At 39.3% G+C, this 20892-nt stretch overlaps 1 protein-coding gene across 1 annotated transcript in view; it reads right to left on the bottom strand.

Moving 5' to 3' along the window:
• trabd2a (TraB domain containing 2A) overlaps window positions 1-20892 on the bottom strand; it is a 79190-nt gene that overhangs the window by 29289 nt on the left and 29009 nt on the right. The window contains exons 3-4 of the mRNA XM_004074979.4: window positions 3200-3346; window positions 2668-2842 (exon numbers count right to left, since the gene is read on the bottom strand). Of these exons, the coding sequence (XP_004075027.1) occupies window positions 2668-2842; window positions 3200-3346 (322 nt within the window). The remainder of the gene's footprint in view (window positions 1-2667; window positions 2843-3199; window positions 3347-20892) is intronic.

Raw genomic sequence — 20892 nt, 5'->3', positions numbered from 1 at the left:
GTGCGAATGTGTGTGTGTGTGCGTGCATGCGTTAGTGGGTGGTTGTGTGACCTTTGACCCTTCCTGGGATAATTAAGGACACATTTTATCCAGGTTGCTCTTAGGAAAGACTTCAGGCTGGGGCTGGGATGTGTGTGTGTAAGTGTGTACCATATGGTGGTGTGCGCACACGTGTGGACATACCCTAATGTGCCCCAACCCATTTCATGTTCATGCCTAACCTAACCTGCCCTCCGCATGTCTAGAAGTACTGCTGCTGGGCTGATTGGCCATATCACTTTCACTCACCAGCTCTCTCCTTTACGCACGCACACACACACACAGGCGCGGCCACACATAAACACACACAGAAGCACACACCTTTAGAAACCAAGCCCTTGTAAAGGCGCCTCCTTAGGGACACACCGTGAAATGTACTCCTTGTTAGAATTGGTGTGTGTATGGGCGTGTGTGCATGCGTGTGTGTGTCTGCTTTTCTTCAGCTGTTTCCTGCCAGCTCAGAGACCAGCAGACTGTGAAGGTCTCCAACTCTCTCTCTTCCAAAAGTTCACTGTTTTTCTGCTTGGAAACCAAACAAAATGGTTTGGGACACTGGTTTTGGTGATATCATTTTCTGTAAAGTCAACCAAATCACCCTTAACAGATGGGATTTGAACCTCTGTTCCAGTTGGGTGGTTCAGTGGCTAAATTCAAATGCAGGTACATTTAAATCCCTGCAAAACATGAAATGAAATTATTTTACCAAGCCATCAGCCCAAATCAAGTGTGAGGGATCCCACCTAACGGATGTGTGAGTGTGGAGCTAAAAAAAATCCCAACAAGGAAACACAAAAAAATAAGTGTAGCAATAAAAACAAACCCCCATGTATTTTTCAGGTTGGTCCGAACTTTTTATAACAATATGATGACAGAACTTTAAAAGGTGTGTCTACGTTTAACATATCGATGTTGGAAGTAAAACATAAAAAGAAGGGATATCATGGTTTTATCTATTCTAAAAGTGTCCCCAGTGGTCTTTTATATTATGACTATGCAGTTTTTAGCCAAAATCCAAAAACCTGTGTCTTTTTCTAGGACACAGTTTCTGTAGAGCGACAGCTGGTCATTGGAAAATTCGCTTCTGAGTTGTGGGCGGGACTGTTGGAAGTAAGCTCATCTCTATGGAGTCAAGTTAGGGCCATAAAGATTTGAAATCCAACTAAAACAACTTAACAAATTCACGCTGAAATATTGGTGGTAAGCTAAAAAGTGTCTGAAACTTTCTGCAATTCTAATAAAAACTTATTTATTTTCAACTTCAAATTTTGTTTTCTAAGTTTCAAAACTCAAAATTTTGGTTTTAAATCCTTTTTTTTTGTTTACTTTCAACTCTTTTTTTTTCCGGTTTAGGATCTGAAAGTTTTAGGTTTGAAAATGTTGGCCCTTCCTGGCTTAGATGAAGGACAATCTGAATGACAGTGGAAACTTGGATAATTACAACTATATTAAAACACTAACTATTCAAGTGGTCAGTGTGAACAAAGTGGCCACAATAGACACATATTCATCCTTTACAAGTAATTCAAATTAAATTTTTAATAGTGACTGGTGAAATCTTTGAATTAGCTGCCTCAAATGTCAAAAATTTGAAGGTAACATTTCCTGCTGGCTTTTGAATGCGGCATTTCATGCAAACAGCATTCTGCTCTGCCCAAAAAAGATAAACAATTATTGCCAAAAAATATGTAATAAGATCAGCTCCTGGTAACAATCCCCAACAGTTCTGCCTCTTAAATAGCTGATAGCTCCTTATTCACACAAATGTATGTTTTTCTCAACAACAGAGAGCTTCCCCTGATTGGATTACACTGCTGAAAAGTAAAAGAATGCTGCCTAAATGCAACACTATATTGTTGTTGTTACAGACAATGAAAATCTCTACAATGCATGATAGAATGAAAAAAAACAAGGCTTGGAGTCGTTTTCTCTGTTTGATCACTTTTATTTTTGATATGTTGGCAACAGGAAAAGAGGAGAAATCAATGCGTTTTACTCTGAGGAGATTTATCGGGCTGCTGCAGCTGCTTTTGCCGATAATAACGTTAACAGAGGTAAAGTGTCAGTAAGTAGTGTTTACTCTGACTGTTGGCATTGGTGCTGTTTTCAATTTCGATTTTTGATGTTTTCTGTTCAGTTATGACGCTAGTTTTTGCTCAGTCCAATATTTTTTATCGATTTTTTGTTTTGTTTTTTAACTCAATAAATAAAGTACAAATGCGGTTTCTGCCACTTGTAGCTCTTGTGTTTTGGTCATTCGCAGACACTATTTCCTAAAAAAGACTGCTTTCCTATGGGCAACCATGGAGAAAATAGTTACACAATAAACGCATAGACATACCCAAATGTACAGTACACTGACAGCCATGACAAAGTGCAGAAAGAGCAGTTCCTTCAGACTCAAAGAATTGGACCCTAAGTTTCGCTAAAATCCTGGAGACTTTGGAAGTCTTACTGTCGGAAGAACGTAATACTGTGAGAAAATAACTTCATACGCTCTGCGATTTAAGGTGGCTTCCTACTGTTGCCTCAGCTAAGCTCATAGATTCCACTGGGGATACCGTGGTTATAAAGCTAGTTTCTTTCCCTTTTTTTTGGTTTAATTCTGAGTTTTATATTAAAAACAGATACCTGCTCCAAAAGCGAAGAAGAAGCTCTTGTCAGGGTGTTCCTCGAGCAGTGCCTTGACTCTCTTCCCCATCCTTTCATTCCTCTTGTAGATGAGCTCCTGTCTGAAGTAGCTGTCTATTTCCTGGGCGGTCACCTGCTCACTGGGCGGCAGTGTCACATTATTGAAGTTAGGCACCTGAGAGTGAAAGGATGATGTAGTTCAGTTAACGCTTATTTTGCATTCCCTTTCTGGTCAAAAGTTTATTAAAAACTAGTCACCTAACTGCCTTAACAAGAATATTATCAAAAAGAAATAGTTTGAGAAACTGATAACAGTCGATGGAGGGGGGAGGCGATGCTAAGTTACAAGGTAGGGAGTGGAGGAAAAGGTCATGGGTGATGTTAGAGGAACTAACATGAGGTCAAAAGGTCACAGTGACTCTTAGCTCACTAAGCAGAAGGATTGGTAGATTTATGACCAAACTAATGTAGAATACATTGAGAAGAGAAAAACGATCCAACAAAATAAGATAAGGCTGTTGAAAGAACTGACCTGTGAGGTCTCATGATTAAAGATGATTGAGTTAAGATCTCCGCAGTTGTAGTGCCGAATCAGATCCTCAGTAGTATATGGGACCTGCAGGCTTCCGGCTCTCAAAGACTCCTGCTGTAATAATGTCTGGTTTAAGGCAAAGATGACCTGGAACAGAAAAAGTTGATGTATAAATTCTATAACAGAGAGCAAATGTTTTTAGAAATATATAGGCTAAAGTGGTCCCTTGTTTATTGTGGAGTTGTGTTTTAAAATTAGCCTACAACTGACAGTCTGTGAAGTTCTGGTTTACTTTTTACAATTTAGATTTTAAGATTTCAATCCCTCACTACATACACTTTTCTGAGACATAGACTTTTTCACACTTTTTTCTCTTGTTCAAAATCTCAAAGTTCAAATTTTTGTAGAAATATTAGCTCGATATTATAGAATGAACCAAAGATCTACTCCTGTTTGAAAATTTATGTAATTTATGAAAAGCTGACTGCCTTCTGTACAGTTGCATTGGAATGGAGGATTTTGATTGACAATGGTCTACAGCCAATCAAGGGACAGAACACAATACATTTTTTTTTTAAAAGAAAGCACATAAAAACTAAAAAAAAGCAGCGAAACAGCTGACAGATGTGTCACAGCAAGGGACCACTGTATACACACACGATTCGCTTTTCTTGTGACCACATAACTGAGCTCTGTCATGGAGGTTGCTTCCATTTGACATGGAGAGAAATGGTTCAAACCTTAACAACCATAAGACATTGGATATGATGTAAGCAGAGTTCTGTGCGTGCAGAACACAGTCATTACACAGTAAATGATGACCAGAGATCTCTCAATTCAAACTGTCCATGCAAATGTTGAAGCAAAAAGAGAAAGGAGACAGGAAGAGGCCAGCTATCATCATCACTAGTCACCTTACTGTTGGGCTGTTGTCTACTGAAGGGCAATGGTTTGACGTAAATTTGCCCACAACATAAACACACATTTTGCACACACAAAAATCTCTTTGCAACTTTCAGTTTCCACATCACGCTGTTATAGGACCAAAAAGTGACATTTAGAAAAGCTACAGCCTGGTTTCAATTTGGGTGGTGTTCCGACTACCAGCCTAAATCTGTTTTCAGCAAATTGCAGTCAAATTTCCCAAAACCTTAAAGACCATTTTAATTGAAATGTATTCAATGAAGACAGGTCTATATTTTAAGCAGAAGAGGTTATTTCTGTGTCTTCTATGTTACTGACAGTTGACGTCAGACCCTCAGTCACTGCATTGCTAATCAGGATCTGAACTGCTACTGGCAGATTACAGAAAATGGGGAAGGAATTACCCCAAAATTCCATGGAAAAAACAAATATCCTGCTGTCAATGTCAAGCAGAGTCTTTTGTCCAAGCAAAGGCAAAAGGGACTAAATGTTCAAAATTAGAAGAATACCACTTACGTAACCAAAGCAGTGTTGGTGTTGTCGGGGCACAATAATTCTACTCAATGAGTACAAAAATTGTGGAAAAGCATGTCCTGAGGATCCTACTTTGGGAAAAAACAATGTTAGCATTCTATACCCACCTGAAAAAAAGTTGAAGATAAACCCATGATTCAATGTTAATCTTAACTTTTTAGGCCTTGAAAGATTCTTTTGTGGGCATTCATTCTCATTACTTTGGCTTCCTAAGGAAAATAAGAACATTGGCAGTAATATTCCAAAGTGACCCTGAGTTTCCTTCGGAACAACTTCTAATTTGTTCTTGATCACCATGTTCACCAAACCCCTAAGTGCTACTTAGAGTAACAGTTCCACAACATCATTATTTCAATCTAAAAAAATCTGTTTCCAGTTTTTTGCTATTATTTTGGTTTCTGTCTGCCACTAAAAAATCAATGCTCTGTCTCCTGTTTACATCAACATAAAAAACTTTCTGTATTTTTTATGATGTAATAATTAATTATTAACAAATTAATTTACATTTTTCATTAAAAAAAAAGGAATAACAATGGGTGAATTATTCTCACCATTAAATTTTGAATATTAGCAACATTTTTCCCCTTAAAAGTGTTTTTGAGATTTCATGGAAGCAGCTGTTTTGAAATTGGCACAAAAGGCCCTTCCACTGCCCCCAGTGGAAGGATAATGAACTACAGGGAAGAAAACATGGACAAAGTTATGTACAATGGGATTTTAAGGAAAGTTTGTGTCATGCTAACGAGATAGGGCTCACAGAAATGTGTGCATTAAATATTTTATAAATGGCAATTTGGGGTTAAAAAGTTCAAGTCTTGTGCAAGCGTGAAATCTGCCAGTATTTGTTGTGAACCCCCTCTGAAACCACTGCTTTTGATCAAAACTATAAAGACACATAAAATACACACATAAAAGTGCAATCCACAAGTCTTACCTGGAACAATGAGATCAATGTACTCACAGACAACTCATCTACTTTTGTCAGTTATTGTTCATATATGTCCACCACTCAAACACACATCTTTAGTCCTTAAAATGTATAACTTCCATGAACAAGCAAAGGCTGTTTGATTTACTCTTTTTAATGGGAGCAACTATTCAAAGTGGGTAGTCTTGTCAGCAGAACTACACAAATTTGCATTTTCCCACTTAATGCATATGCTATTCAACTGTCGGCCAAGTTTAAGCCACCTGTCAGCATCCAGCACGTTCCGGTGAGAAACTCCCATGTATGAAAAAGCAGAGGAACTTGGCCTGTAAACCCAATTCAAGCCTGCATCTCCATGACAACGATGTTTGTAGCATGTGGTTGACGTCAGATCACAAACTTCTTTTTTTTATTTACTTTTCTGATGACATCTTTGCCTCTCAGCTGTCCCATCTACGGGAGCCTTGGTAAAGCAGGAGAGAGGAGGACAGCGCGGAACAAATGCCCCCCTTGCCCCGGGACAAAGAACCCCTCCGTCACTCTCTCCTCCACTCTCCTCTGCGCTCCCTCCAGCTTTCATCGGCTGTGCATCAAAGTGGCGCTCTGCATATGAAAAGGGTTCCCTCTTTATACCACGCAAATTAGCCTATCGCCTCCCCGACTCACTTCACAAAAAACACTCTCACATCTGTGCCATGTCAGTGAAGGAAGGCTCTCGTCTGCAGGGCTTCCCCGTTTTTTCTCAGCTCTTTCTCCTTCTTTCTTGCTTCGCTATGCCATTCAGCTGCTTAAATTATAGTGAAGGGAGGAGGAGGTGGAGGTGAAGATCACTGATAAATATAAATACAGATTCAAAAAAAAGAACTAATAAAAAGAAGGAGAAAAAGATGAAGACGGTGAGAAAAAGATGGAGAATGAAAGCGGAGTGAAGGACCGACAATAAAACACAAACAAATGATCTCCCTCTGATGTGATCCTCTCTTCTATTAGTGAACTGTGGGTCAGCGGGTGCATTTTCCCACTCGGCTCCTTTCATCAGGTCCCCCTGTTCTTCTTCTTCTTCTCCACTGCTGTCCCCGAACCCACCCCCCAACCACCCCTCTTGCGCACACACAGAGACACTCAGACACACCCCTAGTTGATATCAAAGCAACCAGAGCCAATGAAAGTTAATAATTGTCCTTTGTCATGGAAATGCCCCCTCTTGTTGAAATGGAGTGGGGTGGGAGTGCACATCTAGAGCAAACATCACCACTGTCAGATTCCCACATGTGGAGATCTGGAGTGTTCGGGGGCCTGGCGGAGCGCAGCTCTCACTCCAAAGACTGTTGGCTTAGTGTGGACTTACAAAAACTGTGAGGAGAATATTTTAAAGATGGGCCTGCTTTATAAACAGCTACAAAACTCATTCCTGTGGCTGCACACAATAAAAGTCAGCAAATATGTGTGGTCACTTTGCAAGTACGTAGCGCATTCTAACTAATATCTGGATTTCATGCTAAAGTGAATGTTTGTAATGTCAGAAAAGCAGCAGATTTTTCACACGGTTCTCCAGTAAAAAGTAAAATAAAAACTTAATTTGTACTTTCAAAGTAATAGTTAATAAAATTGTGTTTTATTTTTAAGGTGGCATGCCCACGTGATAACAGATGTAAACATTGCAGATTACTCAACTTTAATTTTGGGAGTGCAAAGACTAAAATCATTAATGATCCAAAACATGCACCTTACAAGGACCTAATGAGAAAGAAGAGGACACAGGGTCCGATAGTTTAAGTTTTAGATGAGCAAGAGAGTGGGACGAACTACTCAACACGGGACAAACCATTCCTCTGGGAGCCAGGGGGACAGAGCTAAGACGCAACGGAGACAATGTAAACTAACTGTTGATGGAGATAAACTCTCTATGCTACAGATATGCACCACAGACAGATCTGTGTAAATTCGGGGTTACTCTATGTCAACAATCCGGCCCCTAACTCAGAGGTGAATTTCTCATGAATTGCTGTCACTCTTCAGAAACTATGACCTAGAAAATGACATAGGTTTATTTTATTTTATTACTGGGAAAACTTTTAGAATAGATGAAAAGATGGCCAGAGTGGGTCTTTAACTGTTATAAACTGTTGCAATAGTTATGGGTAATCCTGTCTACTTTTATTTATAGGGATGTTCTTAATTCATAACAAAGCTAGCTGATGCTACAATTAGAATTATTCACATTTTAAGATTTCAACACTGCTGCCCTGAATGTCAAAGGAACGCAGCAGCCCCGCAACTGAAACCCTCAACAAAAAAATCCTAATGCTTATGCTAAGTTTTCATATTTGATTACATTTTGACTTTAGTGGCTCAGTGAACCTTAATGCAGGTAAAAAGATTGGAATGTATTTGGGAGATGCAGTGCTGCATCTGCCTGCTTTTACAACACCCAGTCTTTAGTTTATCCAAAGCAAAACACTGCATGATAAGATTACTAGAAGTTTTCTGTCTGTATATAGTTGTACAGTGTATGTTAGTGCTGTGAGTTGACCCAGTAATGCGAACACAGTGTAAACACACAGATACAGCCTGCACCGTGTGTTCTGAACCCTCTGTTTTTTTCCGGTTATTTAGACTCTTGGTGCTGGCAGCTGTTTTACAGTTTCTGTGACTTTGTTTCCTATTTAGATTTAATGAGGCTAAAAAGAAAAAAGGAGCATGTGTGCGCCTGTACGCAGCTATCACTCTGTGTAGGTGTTTCTCCTCTTATGACTGATGGTGCGTCTGCCCGTTGAGTTGAAAACCATGTGTTGCAACAAGTGTTTCAAATGAAGTCCGTCAAGCCACACGAAGGCACCCGCAGACAAATGCACAAAAACATATGGCCAACTCAACGAGTCTTGGCTATTTTCCAAGACCAAATGAAGACTTACGAATGTTTCTCCTGCCTTTTAGATGTTATCATAACTCTCTCTCATTCTCTCTATCACTTATGACAGCTTTAGTAACAGCAAAACAAATAATGCCGAAATGATGAATTTGTTGAGCCCGAAAAAGAATCAAACCATCAGTGTTCATTTGACCTCATATTAACCCTTGTGCTATCTTAGATGACCCCAGCCTTACATTGACGTGTTATTCCTACCATGACAAAGGTGGATAAAGGTGGAAAGATTTCATGTAATCCATGGACACCAGTGAAGATCACAAATCATTAAAGAAAAAAGGTTCAGAGCACTGTCTGAACCTTTATATATATATATATATATATATATATATATATATATATATATATATATATATATATATATATATATATATATATATATATATATAGTAAAAAGTAAAATACTACTTACTAATAGTGTGTATATATATATATATATATATATATATATATATACACACTATTAGTAAGTAGTATTTTACTTTTTACTAACATTTACTATTAGTAAATGTTTTATGAGTTACATGTTCATTTGTACATTGTTGTTTATGTACTGATAATTAAAAACTACACAGTAAGATTACACAAAAATACTTTTGTATTAACAGATGAGGCGTTTTTTTACAAAGACAGAAAGCAGCGACTATCGTATGCCATGCTCCGCTGTAAACAATGCATTGCGGGGAGCATGGCATTTCAAAGGCATTGATGGCTGCGTACGAAGCGCGTGCCACGGAAAAAAAAACGCTTCCGTGATGAACTCGTATTTATCGGGCGAGAACTGCAGATGCGATAGCAGGAGGAGACACGCGGGGCAACTTCAATAAACACTCCGGTTGTCCGGAGTGGTCTTCTGCCGGGGACTTCACGTGCCCCGGGACAGAAAGCGACTTTCTGATGACAGACAGAATTTGCGCTCAGTGAATTTAAACAAACATGTGCAGTGACATATGTTTCAGAAAATGTCCGATTCTGCATGTCAATCATGTCCTGTACTTCTCAGTGAGGATTTTGATTGGCTGGTGGATTTTTTAGAATTCAAGTTTTTTTTGGTTATTTATCTTTGCTGACCTGCGATCTACCCAGGTTCTTGAAGATCGGCCGGTCGATCGCGATCGACGTAATGAGCACCCCTGGTCTAGTGGGTCTAGATAACCCAACTCCCAACGTTAAAGTGCCTAGGATAGCACAAGGGTTAAAAGAAGTACTGGCATAGACATTTTTGCTATAATTTGCTTGATTCCATTATTTTGTTCTAAAATATCTCTTTTCTTGGTCTCTATGGGGTTGTACCATTGTGTATTAGTTAGCACTTTTGCCTCAGGACTAGAAGGCCCTGGTTCAAATCCCGGTTGGGACCTTTCTGTATGGAATTTGCATGTTCTCCCCGTGCAGGTGCGGTTTTTCTCCACAGTCCACTTCTTCCCGCAGTCGTAAGACATGCTTCATACATATATTGATAATTGTGTCGTGATGGTTTTATTGATCCGGGTAACGTTGTCTTGACTGATGGTATCTGGACTTCCTGATCCAAATGCCTTCATTAGTCTGTGATAAGTGTGTGTGGTGGTGAGGCCTTGCAACAGACTGACAACATGTCCAGGCTGCACCCCACCTTCATCCAACAGTAAATCTACTGTATGCGCATTTTGAGTTTCCATGTTCAAAACTCTCACGATCACGCGTCGCTACGCAAGTTGTTACGACCATTTTCAGGCTCTACGTACAAAATGTGCAACAATGTGTGTTGAAAGTTAAACCAGGTTGAACTTTGACCAATCAGGGACTCGGATTTGGTAGTGACGAATGGATGACATTCTCTTTAAAGCACAGAAGTGCCAACCGTCTGAAAACTGATCATGGAGGAGAAAATCTTAATTGCAGTTTGTGCCCAGGCAGAATTATATGACACCAAATCTGGAGCAAGATTCGCAGGAATTGCACAGTTCAACAGCTTCTTCCAATGGTACGTGGCTGACATGTGCTAGTGTACAGTAGTCAAAAAAAAGAAAAAACAGTCTTTCCCTGTTTTTCCATGGGCTAGACATGCATTCTTAAACGTATGGCACGCCCAGTATGAACATAGTATAACTGGGATAAGCTCCAGCAACCCTCTGACCCCGAAAGGGATTCAGCAGATTTGGAAAACAGATAGATGGATGGGTCTCTGTGCAATTTTGGACTGTGGGAGAAGGCTGCAGCACCTGAGCATGCACAAGAATACTAAGCCAACTCCACAGAGAAAGGACCAGAGCCGGGATTTTAACCAGGGCCTTCTCCCTGTGAGGTAACCGCCACAGCTCTATGCAGCCCACTAGAAACTCCTTTCACATTAAACATTGAGAACAAACTTTTTGGAATGATTTTTAGACCAAGACTGAAGAGATCCATTAGCTTCACACCGGTCAGGGTGCTGTAGAAGGAGAGTAACATTTCACAGATGCGCAAAGAAAAAAAAAGGAAAACGAGCATTTGCATTTACATATTTCCAAGGTGTGTTTATTGTTATAACCAGCTCTGCGTGCAAATTTTGATTCATAAAAAGAAACTACTTTAAGACAGGAAGGCTCAGACAGGGACCTTCGGAAATAGAAGATGATGCTATTCACCATACAGGTGAAATGGGCAGATGTTCAAAACTCTAATTTCATCTGTATTTAATTAAATATTGCAGCGTATCTATAGTTTGGCAGTCTTTATGCATTAAAAGTGTTTTTTTTATATCAACAAGAGGTAGAAAATGGTAAAAATCAATACAAAGATGTCATTTTGTTGGTTTACCAAAAGTGCCTTTTGTTACTTGTTTTCGTCCCCTCTGGTCAACAGACACCATCAGCATCCACCCTCTCTATAAACACTCAATGCACATGTATATAAATCTTTTAACATCACAGGCTTTCAGTTTCCAACTGAAAACCTACAATTTAAACACACACACACAAACTCACACACCTGTCACTTTGACTTATCTGTATTGTTTCTGCACTCCATCCCTCCACTCTCCCCTTCTTTCTTCCCCTTTTCCGCCCCTGCAGTCCTTCCCTCCAGCACATTTTCCTGAGTCTCTCCCCCTCACCTACACTCTCGCTCGCTCCTTCATCCTCCCATCATTTCATTCCTCCCTTTCTCATCCCTTTGATCTCATATATTCCCTCCATCCATCTCTCCCTCCCCTCTCTCCCCCTTTGATCCTATACATCCCCTCTATCAGCCGGGTCTTTTAGGATTTGACCTCTGCATTCCTCAGGTCACTAATGACCTCTTTGTTGCATGTGTGTTTCCATGCATGTAAGTGTGTATACACCTGTACAAGATTAGGACTGTTCGTTTGCTGTGTGTGCGCATGTGTGAATGTCTGTGTCTTTGTTTAAAGGTTTCAAAGGTGTGGATCACAGCAGCCTCTGTGGAGCTCAATGTGACCCTTTGAAGATGGTGTTTATTAATTTTCCAATATATTGCACAAGAAAAGAAATATGAGGCCATCACTTCCTCCACAGCAGGAAAAGCAGAAAAGCAAAATCATTTTACAGTTTGTGGTGTTTCTAACATGTTGTTGTGGCATTCGTTTTCATAAGGGAGGACAATTACTAAGAAAATTAAGCTAAAAATTGCATTTGTAATTATTTCTCTATTAAAATCATTTCAAATCATGAGCAGATAGAATAATGCAGTTAAAAAATGGCTTGTTTGTGACGTAGAAAAAACAAAAATACACTTTGATAATAGATTAAAAGATGATAGGAGTGGAACTTAAAAGAATACCTAAAACAAAAAAAAGTTCCTATTCCAGGATAAAAAATATTGTATTCTATTTTATTTAATCATCAAAAGTTTTATAATTGTCTGTCCGGAAATAATTAATAAAGTTCAAGCAATGTATTATTTAGGAATAAAAATAATTTTTAAGGAGTTTTCTAAAGGAGGAGGAAAAATAACATTATAAACTTCCACCTACATGAATTTCCTTGGCCGTCTGCAGAAAGTTTACTGTCTAATGAAAAAAACAGAATACTTTTCCTCTTTAGGAAACTTAGCTGGAGAAAAAAACATAAAAATAACCACAAACTACCAAAAATAAGTGAAACAAGAAGCATCGTCTCAGCCTCTAACTTTCTTTTATGCAAATCAGGCAAGATTTTTACTGACCTGCTTTTAACCCTTGTGCTATTTTAGATGACCCCACCCTTACATTGACGTGTTATTCCTACCATGACAAAGGTGGAGAAAGATGGAAAGATTTCATGTAATCCATGGACACCAGTAAAGATCACAAATGAAGACCACAAATCATTGAAGAAAAAAGGTTCAGAGCACTGTTTAGTGGGTCTAGATGACCCAACTCCCAATGGTAAAGTGCCTAGGTTACCACAAGGGTTACGCTGGGAACATAAACACGACTAAATAAAATAACAAAACTATAATCAAAAATATATCTTTCAAATATCAAATTGTTTATGAATCCACTGTTTTACATATTTATTAGCAGCTTTCACATAATATTAGAAAACTGCAAATCATGAAGAGGGCGTGGGAACAAATGGCACAGCAAATATTCAAGTATTTTCTGCTATATTAAACAGCTTTTTTATGTCAACTCAAATGCTTCTCTTCTGTCTCCCTATTGGGTCTCTTCTGCACAAAGAAACTTTCCAAAGACGTTCTTTGCTAACAAGCTTCAGGGTTACAATTTAGCGTTTATGTATTTGGTGTAACTGGCTGGAAATGCTGTTTTAAGATGGTAGCAGACGAGACATGTGACCGATGCGAGTATCTTGACGTCCATCAAGTGTGAATCATAGACAGATGTGGTGGAAAGATTTCAGCAGTTTAAAAAAGACTTAGTCCTGGATCAGATCATAAAAAAAAGGAAGTTATGTAACTGTGTTTTCTTTCTGTGCGGCCTGGGACCACCTGACGCATAGACCGGCACCGGTCAGCAGCCCAACAGTGGGAGATACCTACTCCTATACAACAGCTGATATTTAGCCGTTTCAGGGTGACCATTTTAAGCATTTTGCTAAAGAATTTTCATTATTGTACGCTATATTCTATGTCTTTTTGAAGTTGATCTGATGATTGGTGTTTTTTTTTTTTGTTTTTCTATTAGTTTTAACAAAAACCTTTACTTGTAGCGTCATTTGCTAGTAGTGCAGCTATAATCCTACAGCTAATATTCAAATTATTTTGCCATATTTATGTGTCTAATTTTGTTTATATATGTCTAAAATGTTTTAAAAATCCTAAATTCTAAATTTATACATTTGATAAATAACAATTTCTTCAACCAACTAACTTTTCTTTACTGTTAATGCTGGGAATGAGTCTTTTTTGGTGTAGAGACTACCTAATCATTTCTGATTGTTTCACAATTGCATTTCGGATCTGTACTTCCAGTTCAAGTCTTCTCACATTAGGAATAAACAGCACAGTGCACATTTCAGTGTAAAGAGATTTTGTTCACAGACTCTTCGTTGGTTAAGCATTGGTTGGTTATTTAGGAGAGGCAGTTAATTTATTGATTATATTTAAAAAAAATTCAGCCTGAACACAGAGGGGTAAACTTCTGAAGCCAAAGATAGAAAGAGAATCTGCGATAGGGGCCAAGCTTACATCAACAACATCTGGCACCACTGACCAATAGAATCAAATAATGCTAGAAACTGAATTTAGATTTGCAGACAGTCACTTTTTTCCCTTTTTCTGAAAGATAGTTGCAGGTATGGGAGCTAAAAGTCTAGAAGCTTAGAAGCCAATTCTAGCACTTCAAGCTACTGAGATGTGTGACGCCTGGCTGTCCATCTGGTGTGTAATTCTGCAAGTGTACCAATCCCCAGCTTAATGAGTCTGGAAGGGTTGATTGTGGAAGTGAAATGTTTTGCACTGTTTGTGTGTTTTCTTTTCTTTTTGATCGTAGGCAGATGGACCTGGCTACGATGAAGACTAATGAAAGTCTTCCACTCCCGTCAATGTTGCAGTTCATTGGGGCTTTTATTATTTACATTACTGAAAATGTATTTTACTTCCATGACTCCATGGTAAACCTTCTTCTGTTCTGGCTGAGGCACACCTGTCTGAGGAAAGCTAATCAATCCATAATTATTATAAACAGCAAAGATGACAATAGCGAGGGATTTGGATATGATATTCAATAAGGCTCCAACAGCAAGGGTTGTCTGAAAATCCACAAAATAAATAAATAAAGATACGTAGTTTAAAACAGAGGTTTAGAAATGTATTTCTAAGCATTTTCAAGTAGAGCCCATTGAGGCCAGATGTCTTCTGATGGGTTAACCAAGAAAACACTCAATTTGATACTATTTTATTAGTGGAAGCTACTTTCTTCTAAATCAACAGAAACATGTATGAGCCAAAGAAGATTTCTTAAACAGACTGAAGGCCCGTTCACACCGGGACGAATTTCGCGCGCGATATTCGCCGACGTTTAACGCCTCGTGACTAAACAAAGGGCACCAATGTGAGTGTGCACACCGATGCGAAAAAACGCCACGCGTCAAACCGTCACTTTTTAAAAAACGCCTCGGGTTCGTTTTTTTGGTTTGACGCGCCGCGTCAAAAACTATGCGACCAATGCGGATGGCGCTTTTGCACACGTGTCTGGAGCTTCTGAAGTTACAGTAAAACACAACTTGGGGGCGCTCAAACACGAAACTGTCTTGCTGAGCACACATACGTCACGGCAAAGAAGATATACGCCAAGTAGCGTCTACACTGCCGCGAAGAAATAAGACGAAGAAGATGCACTTACTGACGGACATTCTAAAATATCCCCGAAAACGCTCATGATACATTTTCAGCTCTTGTACCAGTCGATAAAACTCCCCATGTTCTTCTCTTCTCGTAACTATGGGATGTACCCAAAATCGACGTCTTTTCCGCCGTCTTTCATCATTCTACAGAACAATAATTTCTTCATCGCTGGAACTGGAGTTAGAGCTACTGGTGCTGGAAATATTCATGTGTTCTTTGTTTGATTCTGACAAGCGTGTAAATACTTGCTCTCTTCTTCTGAGTGAAAAGCGACTTTAAGAAGCGTAAAGTTGCGTAGCGCCACCTTGTGTACAGGAGTATTTCTGTTTTACATTAAGCGCCATCTAACGTCAGGGAATGAAATTGCACGTTCGCTCGGCTCATCGTCAGCGAAAATCGCCTGGGTGTGAACACAAAAAACGTGGCGAAAAACGCTGGCGAAAAACGCTGGCGAAAATTCGTCCCGATGTGTACGGGCCTTTAGTTTAAATAGTATTAAACTACAGGTATTGTAAATTTTATAGTGATTTACTCTCTTTTTAGAAGGCTCAAAGCGCTTCATAGTCACAGTCCCATTCACCCATATACACACACATTCACACTGATGGTGGCTCCACTGTCCACTGACCTAAACCTGTAACCACGAGGACCAATGTGAGCTTCAGTGTCTTGCCCAAGGACACTTCAACACATTGGCAGGCATGTCGAGAACAGAACCTGCAATGGTCCAATCAAGTTGACTGCTTTAATGTCTCCAATTGCAACTCACTGTGAAGTTGATCGCGCTTATTGTTAGGTTTAATTAAATTCAATCCCTAACCACAAAATGTTTGTTCATGGAATTATGCGTGCATGAAAACCTTCAGACAGGACTTTGGCCAAATCCGAATTCTGCCCCTACCCTTCCAGCTTTTCCCTACCCTTACATTTAACTGTCCCTTTAAAAAACAAGTTTGGACATTACAACACCTTCAAATGGCCCTACAATTGAAGGGGTAGAGAGAGGCTGTGGGGGTAAGGGAAGAATTTGGATTTGGGCATAGATTCAGCGTTTTTTCAGCAGACTCCTGGTCTTTTTAAGAAGCTCAGTATAAACAAGCAAAACTTTCCCAGTCATGTTTTCATTCATAAATACACATACAACATCTAGTGGTACCTGATTCAACGAACAATAAATATGATCCTACTAACAGCAGGAGCTCAAATTTCCTCTGAAAGAAATGTGCTGAATCAGCATTGCAGGTTTTTGGTGGAGTAGCTGTTGCAATGTCACACTTAATAATCCCAACATACCTGGATTTTAACTTTTAAATATGGTTTTCTTATAGAAATGTTTAGCTCAAAGATCTATTAGTTTTTAGATCTATTAGTTTTATTGACCTGCAATCAGGTCAATAAAAAACTCCCCAAACTCATTCTGTCATTTCTTCTACAAATGGAAGAGAAACTTGTAGCAAAATGTGTCAAAAGAGAAAAAAATGTATTTATTTCCACTTTAACTCTGGGTTCACACTGGAGTTTAGTTGGCTTTAAGTTCAGAATAAATTAAGATGCTACCACCCTTTCCACATCAATAAACAGATCTTGGTGGTCCTGAAATGTCTTCACCCAGCGAGATCCACGTGCTGATCCGGAGCAGTGTTACAGAAACATCCTATTACGCAGATACTATCTTAAACGCCTGGTAATTCGAGTAAAGACTTGGAAAACAAGGGAATTACACAAGCACATTTCTAAAGTGACATGGAGCTCTTTTTTCCCGGTGTGTATAAACTTTTGTTTTTAGCTAAAGCGTAACATTGTAGAACAGAGCTGAAGCTTGTGCAGCCTTATGTTTATTTTAATGTGTCCTAACAGTCATTTTAAAGCATGCAAAAGTTTTTCCCCATAAAAAAAGGGAATTACAGCACAGACATGTCTTCATCTTCGCCAAAAATGTGTTGATATCATTTCAAAAAAAGCCTTTTCCACCACTCCAGACGTGCAACTTGAAGCTATGATTTTTTTCTGTAATCCATGAGAAATATCTGATTCTCTTCAGGAATATGAGATGTGACTCCAGTTCTTTTCTTTTTTGCTCTGCCTTTCTCACTTTATCTCAGTCCAAAGCCCACCTCTTTCCCTCCCCTCCGCCCTGTAAAAACATTCTTGCGGGGCGCATTTACCTTGGTGCCCGGACGCAGCCAAATATTTAGGCTGTCACAGGGAATCAGGCTCAAACCAAATGGCTCGAGGTTTGTGCATGTGTGTGTGGTGACTGAAAACGTCAACTTTTGAGACCTTCCACTCTCCCCCCGTTCCACTACATCCTGTGTGAGCTGTGCGCACGTCCTAGCCCAATGATTTTTAATAAAAAGCCAGCGTTTGCACATTTGCATCACGAGGGAACCCTACGTGAAAAAGAGTCACTCCAAGCTATTTATTAACCACTTAACTGGATACCGCAACTATGATAAGTTGTCAAGTAAAAATGTCAAATATTTTTTTAATGCTTTTACGATTTCTTTAAATTACCACTAAAAAACGGTTAGTGTTGCACTGGTGCTTTTAAGAAAATAAGGTGAAATCAAGTTGAATTAAGGTCAATTGGCTTAAATGAATGCAGTGATAGTCAGTATAATTCTAAGCAAAAACTTTTGGACTTGCAAACCAAAGTGAGCCCTGAGAAGAAAAACAAAGACACGTATCAATTTTTTGACGAATCTCTGTTGACAGAAAGAATGCAGTGAAGTCACGACAGCACAAGTCAAGAACCACATAGATAAGCCACTTCATACCGAGATTCACAACAGCTGCAAGCTTTTAACATGGGCGTAAACTGACCAAGGAGGAGTTACATTGGGACTATATGTGTGCGTGCTATAGGACAGACCCATCAATGAGGAAAAAAAAGAGTAAATTAATGCCGCCTCACTTCACAAAAAGACTCTAATCAGTATTGCTTTCATACTATGTAGTTAAGATACAATAAAGTAAGACAAAAATCCAAGGTTCTACCAAATATATCATAACATTTAACTGAGGCAAAAACATTTTAAGTCCCAAAACTCTAAAAATGTTAAACAGTGACCAAATCCGAATTGCTTCCCTACCCCTATGGCTTCTCCCTACCCCTATATTTATCCCTCCAAGCGAAGAAATGGGAAAAAAAATAGTTTCTTCAAATTTGGACGTTACTACCGATCGATGATGTCATCAATAGTTGCCAGTCTTCTACATTAGCACATAGCTGCTAGTGCTTGGAATATACATAACATTGGTTTTATCACTTTAAAAAGTCATTACTTGCATTTAATTGTAAACATCTGAGCTTCAGAGCACACCCACATGAAGAGATGTGCCCTAAATCGCTTTGGCTCCTCCTTAAAAAACCCTTTTGGACACCACTACAGCTTCAAAAACCCCTACATTTGGAGCAACAGGGAGTACTAAATACTGTTTAAAAATATATTTTTGCTGGATTTTTATTAGATTAAACAAATTGTGCCAGAGAATATCATTAGCAATATAACATGTTAAAACTCACTGTAAGTGTTGGTTGCACAGATTTCAACAATAACAACCTTTTATTTTCAAAAACAGAATGGGTTCTGATCCTCCGCCAAACACTACCTTCAAGCTCAAAGAGACCAGAGAAAGGGCGCAATTTTTTTGTTCAGACAATTTGTTTTCACCACTGGAAAACAAAAACAGCCAAAGGCGATGCCAGAAATACATCTCCCAGCGTTTGACTCTACAAAATCACACGCGAAGAAGCATCCAAAACCCACAGAGCTATGCACGAGTAACTCAATTTCCCTAAAAACGCTGGCTCTGACTCAAAAAAATCTAAACCATCCAACCCCAACACACGGCAACCACACTCACACATATTAATATGCAAGTTCACACAGCTTGCACCAAGCCCCTTGTTCTGCACACAAAAACATTTTAGGCACAACAGCACTATGATTTTATGGAATGTGATACAGAGCTTGGCGTCCAAACCATCAGAAAATTACATTTGTTTCATGCTTTGAATGATGCCGTTGACCGGACAAACAGAGCACTAAAAGTGCGGAAACACAAACAGGGACAAAGGAGTTACAGAGAAGAAGAGAGTGATGAAGAGGCCGGAGGAAAGGTGGAAGGGACCGAGTGACAGCGGTTGTCGCGGTGGACTCTCGCCAACACCCACAGCCTCACCACAGACAAGAGTCAACAAAATCCAAACATCTTCGTGCGATAAATGTTGCTAAGTTCAGTTTTGGGAGATGTGTCATTTTGTATTCACTGCGGATGCTGCAGGGAGAAGATCCCACAATTTGAGGTTACGACCAAAATAACAAAAGTTGAAGCTAGACAAAAGTAAGATGATACACACATAAAAAAATGGGCATGTGGGAAGGGAAACAGCCAGGATTAAACAAACACAAACTATAAAAGATTTTTTTAATGTCTTATGATTCTATTATGCTAAATTGTTGGCAAGATAATATAGTTTTTGGACTTGAAAACAGTAACTAATGACAGGTTATACATCGCTCTGAGTCTTTGGAAGCTGCAAAATTTACTGAGTCCAAGTATTTGCAACGATGAATGCTAATGTTTCTGAGGCTGAGCAATCAGCTTAATCATCTAACACAATTTTTTTAAATGCCTCATCAGACAGAATTACTGAGGTAGAATTGCCCTCCAAATGTAAAGTCGAATCTCTTCCTCTGACTTTTAAAACTTTCAACCAAAGTTACAAGATGTTATATTGGACCAGATGATTTTCTCTTTTGTGTTTCTCTCCTACACCGCACATCTGGGTCATCACACAGTCATAACATCCAGTTGAACATGAGGATGTATAAAGGGTGAACACTTCAGAACATCTGAACGATTGACTATATTTGAGAACTGGACTCAGTGAAACGGAGGAAGTCCCTATTGGCTCCAAGAAGCCAAAATCCAATAGACTTCTATTGAGAAATAAAGAGCTATTCCTCAGTCATCATATCTGTCAGAATAACCATTCTAGCTCTGCTGGCTTTTCTTAACATTTACATGCTAATCCTGTTTGTTTTTCATGATATACTTTCTGGGCTGCACAGGGGTGTAGTGGTTAGCACTCTTGGCTCACAGTGAGAAGGCCCTGATTCAAATCCCAGTTGGAACCTTTATATGTGAAATTTGCATATTCCTCCCCGTGCATGCATAGGGTTTCTCAGGGTACACCTCCTAAAGTCAAAAAACATGCTTCATAGGTTGATTGATGAAATGAAAATTGTCCCTAGGAGTGAATGTGTGTGTGAGTGTTTGTATAGCCCTACAACAAGCTGACGACCTGTCTAGGGTGTACCCCACCATGACCCAACACTAGGACAGGTTATGCTATCCCCCTGACCCCGGAAGGGATACAGCAGGTTAAGAAAATGGATGCATGAATATTTCTGACTAATCAAATGTCTCAATAAAAGTATGTGGTTCTTGCTAAAACCCACCTCAAACATTTGAACGATTGACAGATTCTCTGGAGCCCTCTTTCAAGTGGTGGGAGTTAGGGGTATGAAGTTCCAATAAGCTCCCTCCTCATTGGTGAGAGTGGTTGCCATAGAAACGTTGGCTCATCCAATCAAGGCTTGT

This window comes from Oryzias latipes, chromosome 12 (genome assembly GCF_002234675.1).
Source record: "Oryzias latipes chromosome 12, ASM223467v1".
NCBI lineage: Eukaryota > Metazoa > Chordata > Actinopteri > Beloniformes > Adrianichthyidae > Oryzias > Oryzias latipes.
The sequence above is the reverse complement of the archived record's forward strand: the minus strand, read 5'-3'. Positions and strand labels throughout refer to the sequence as shown.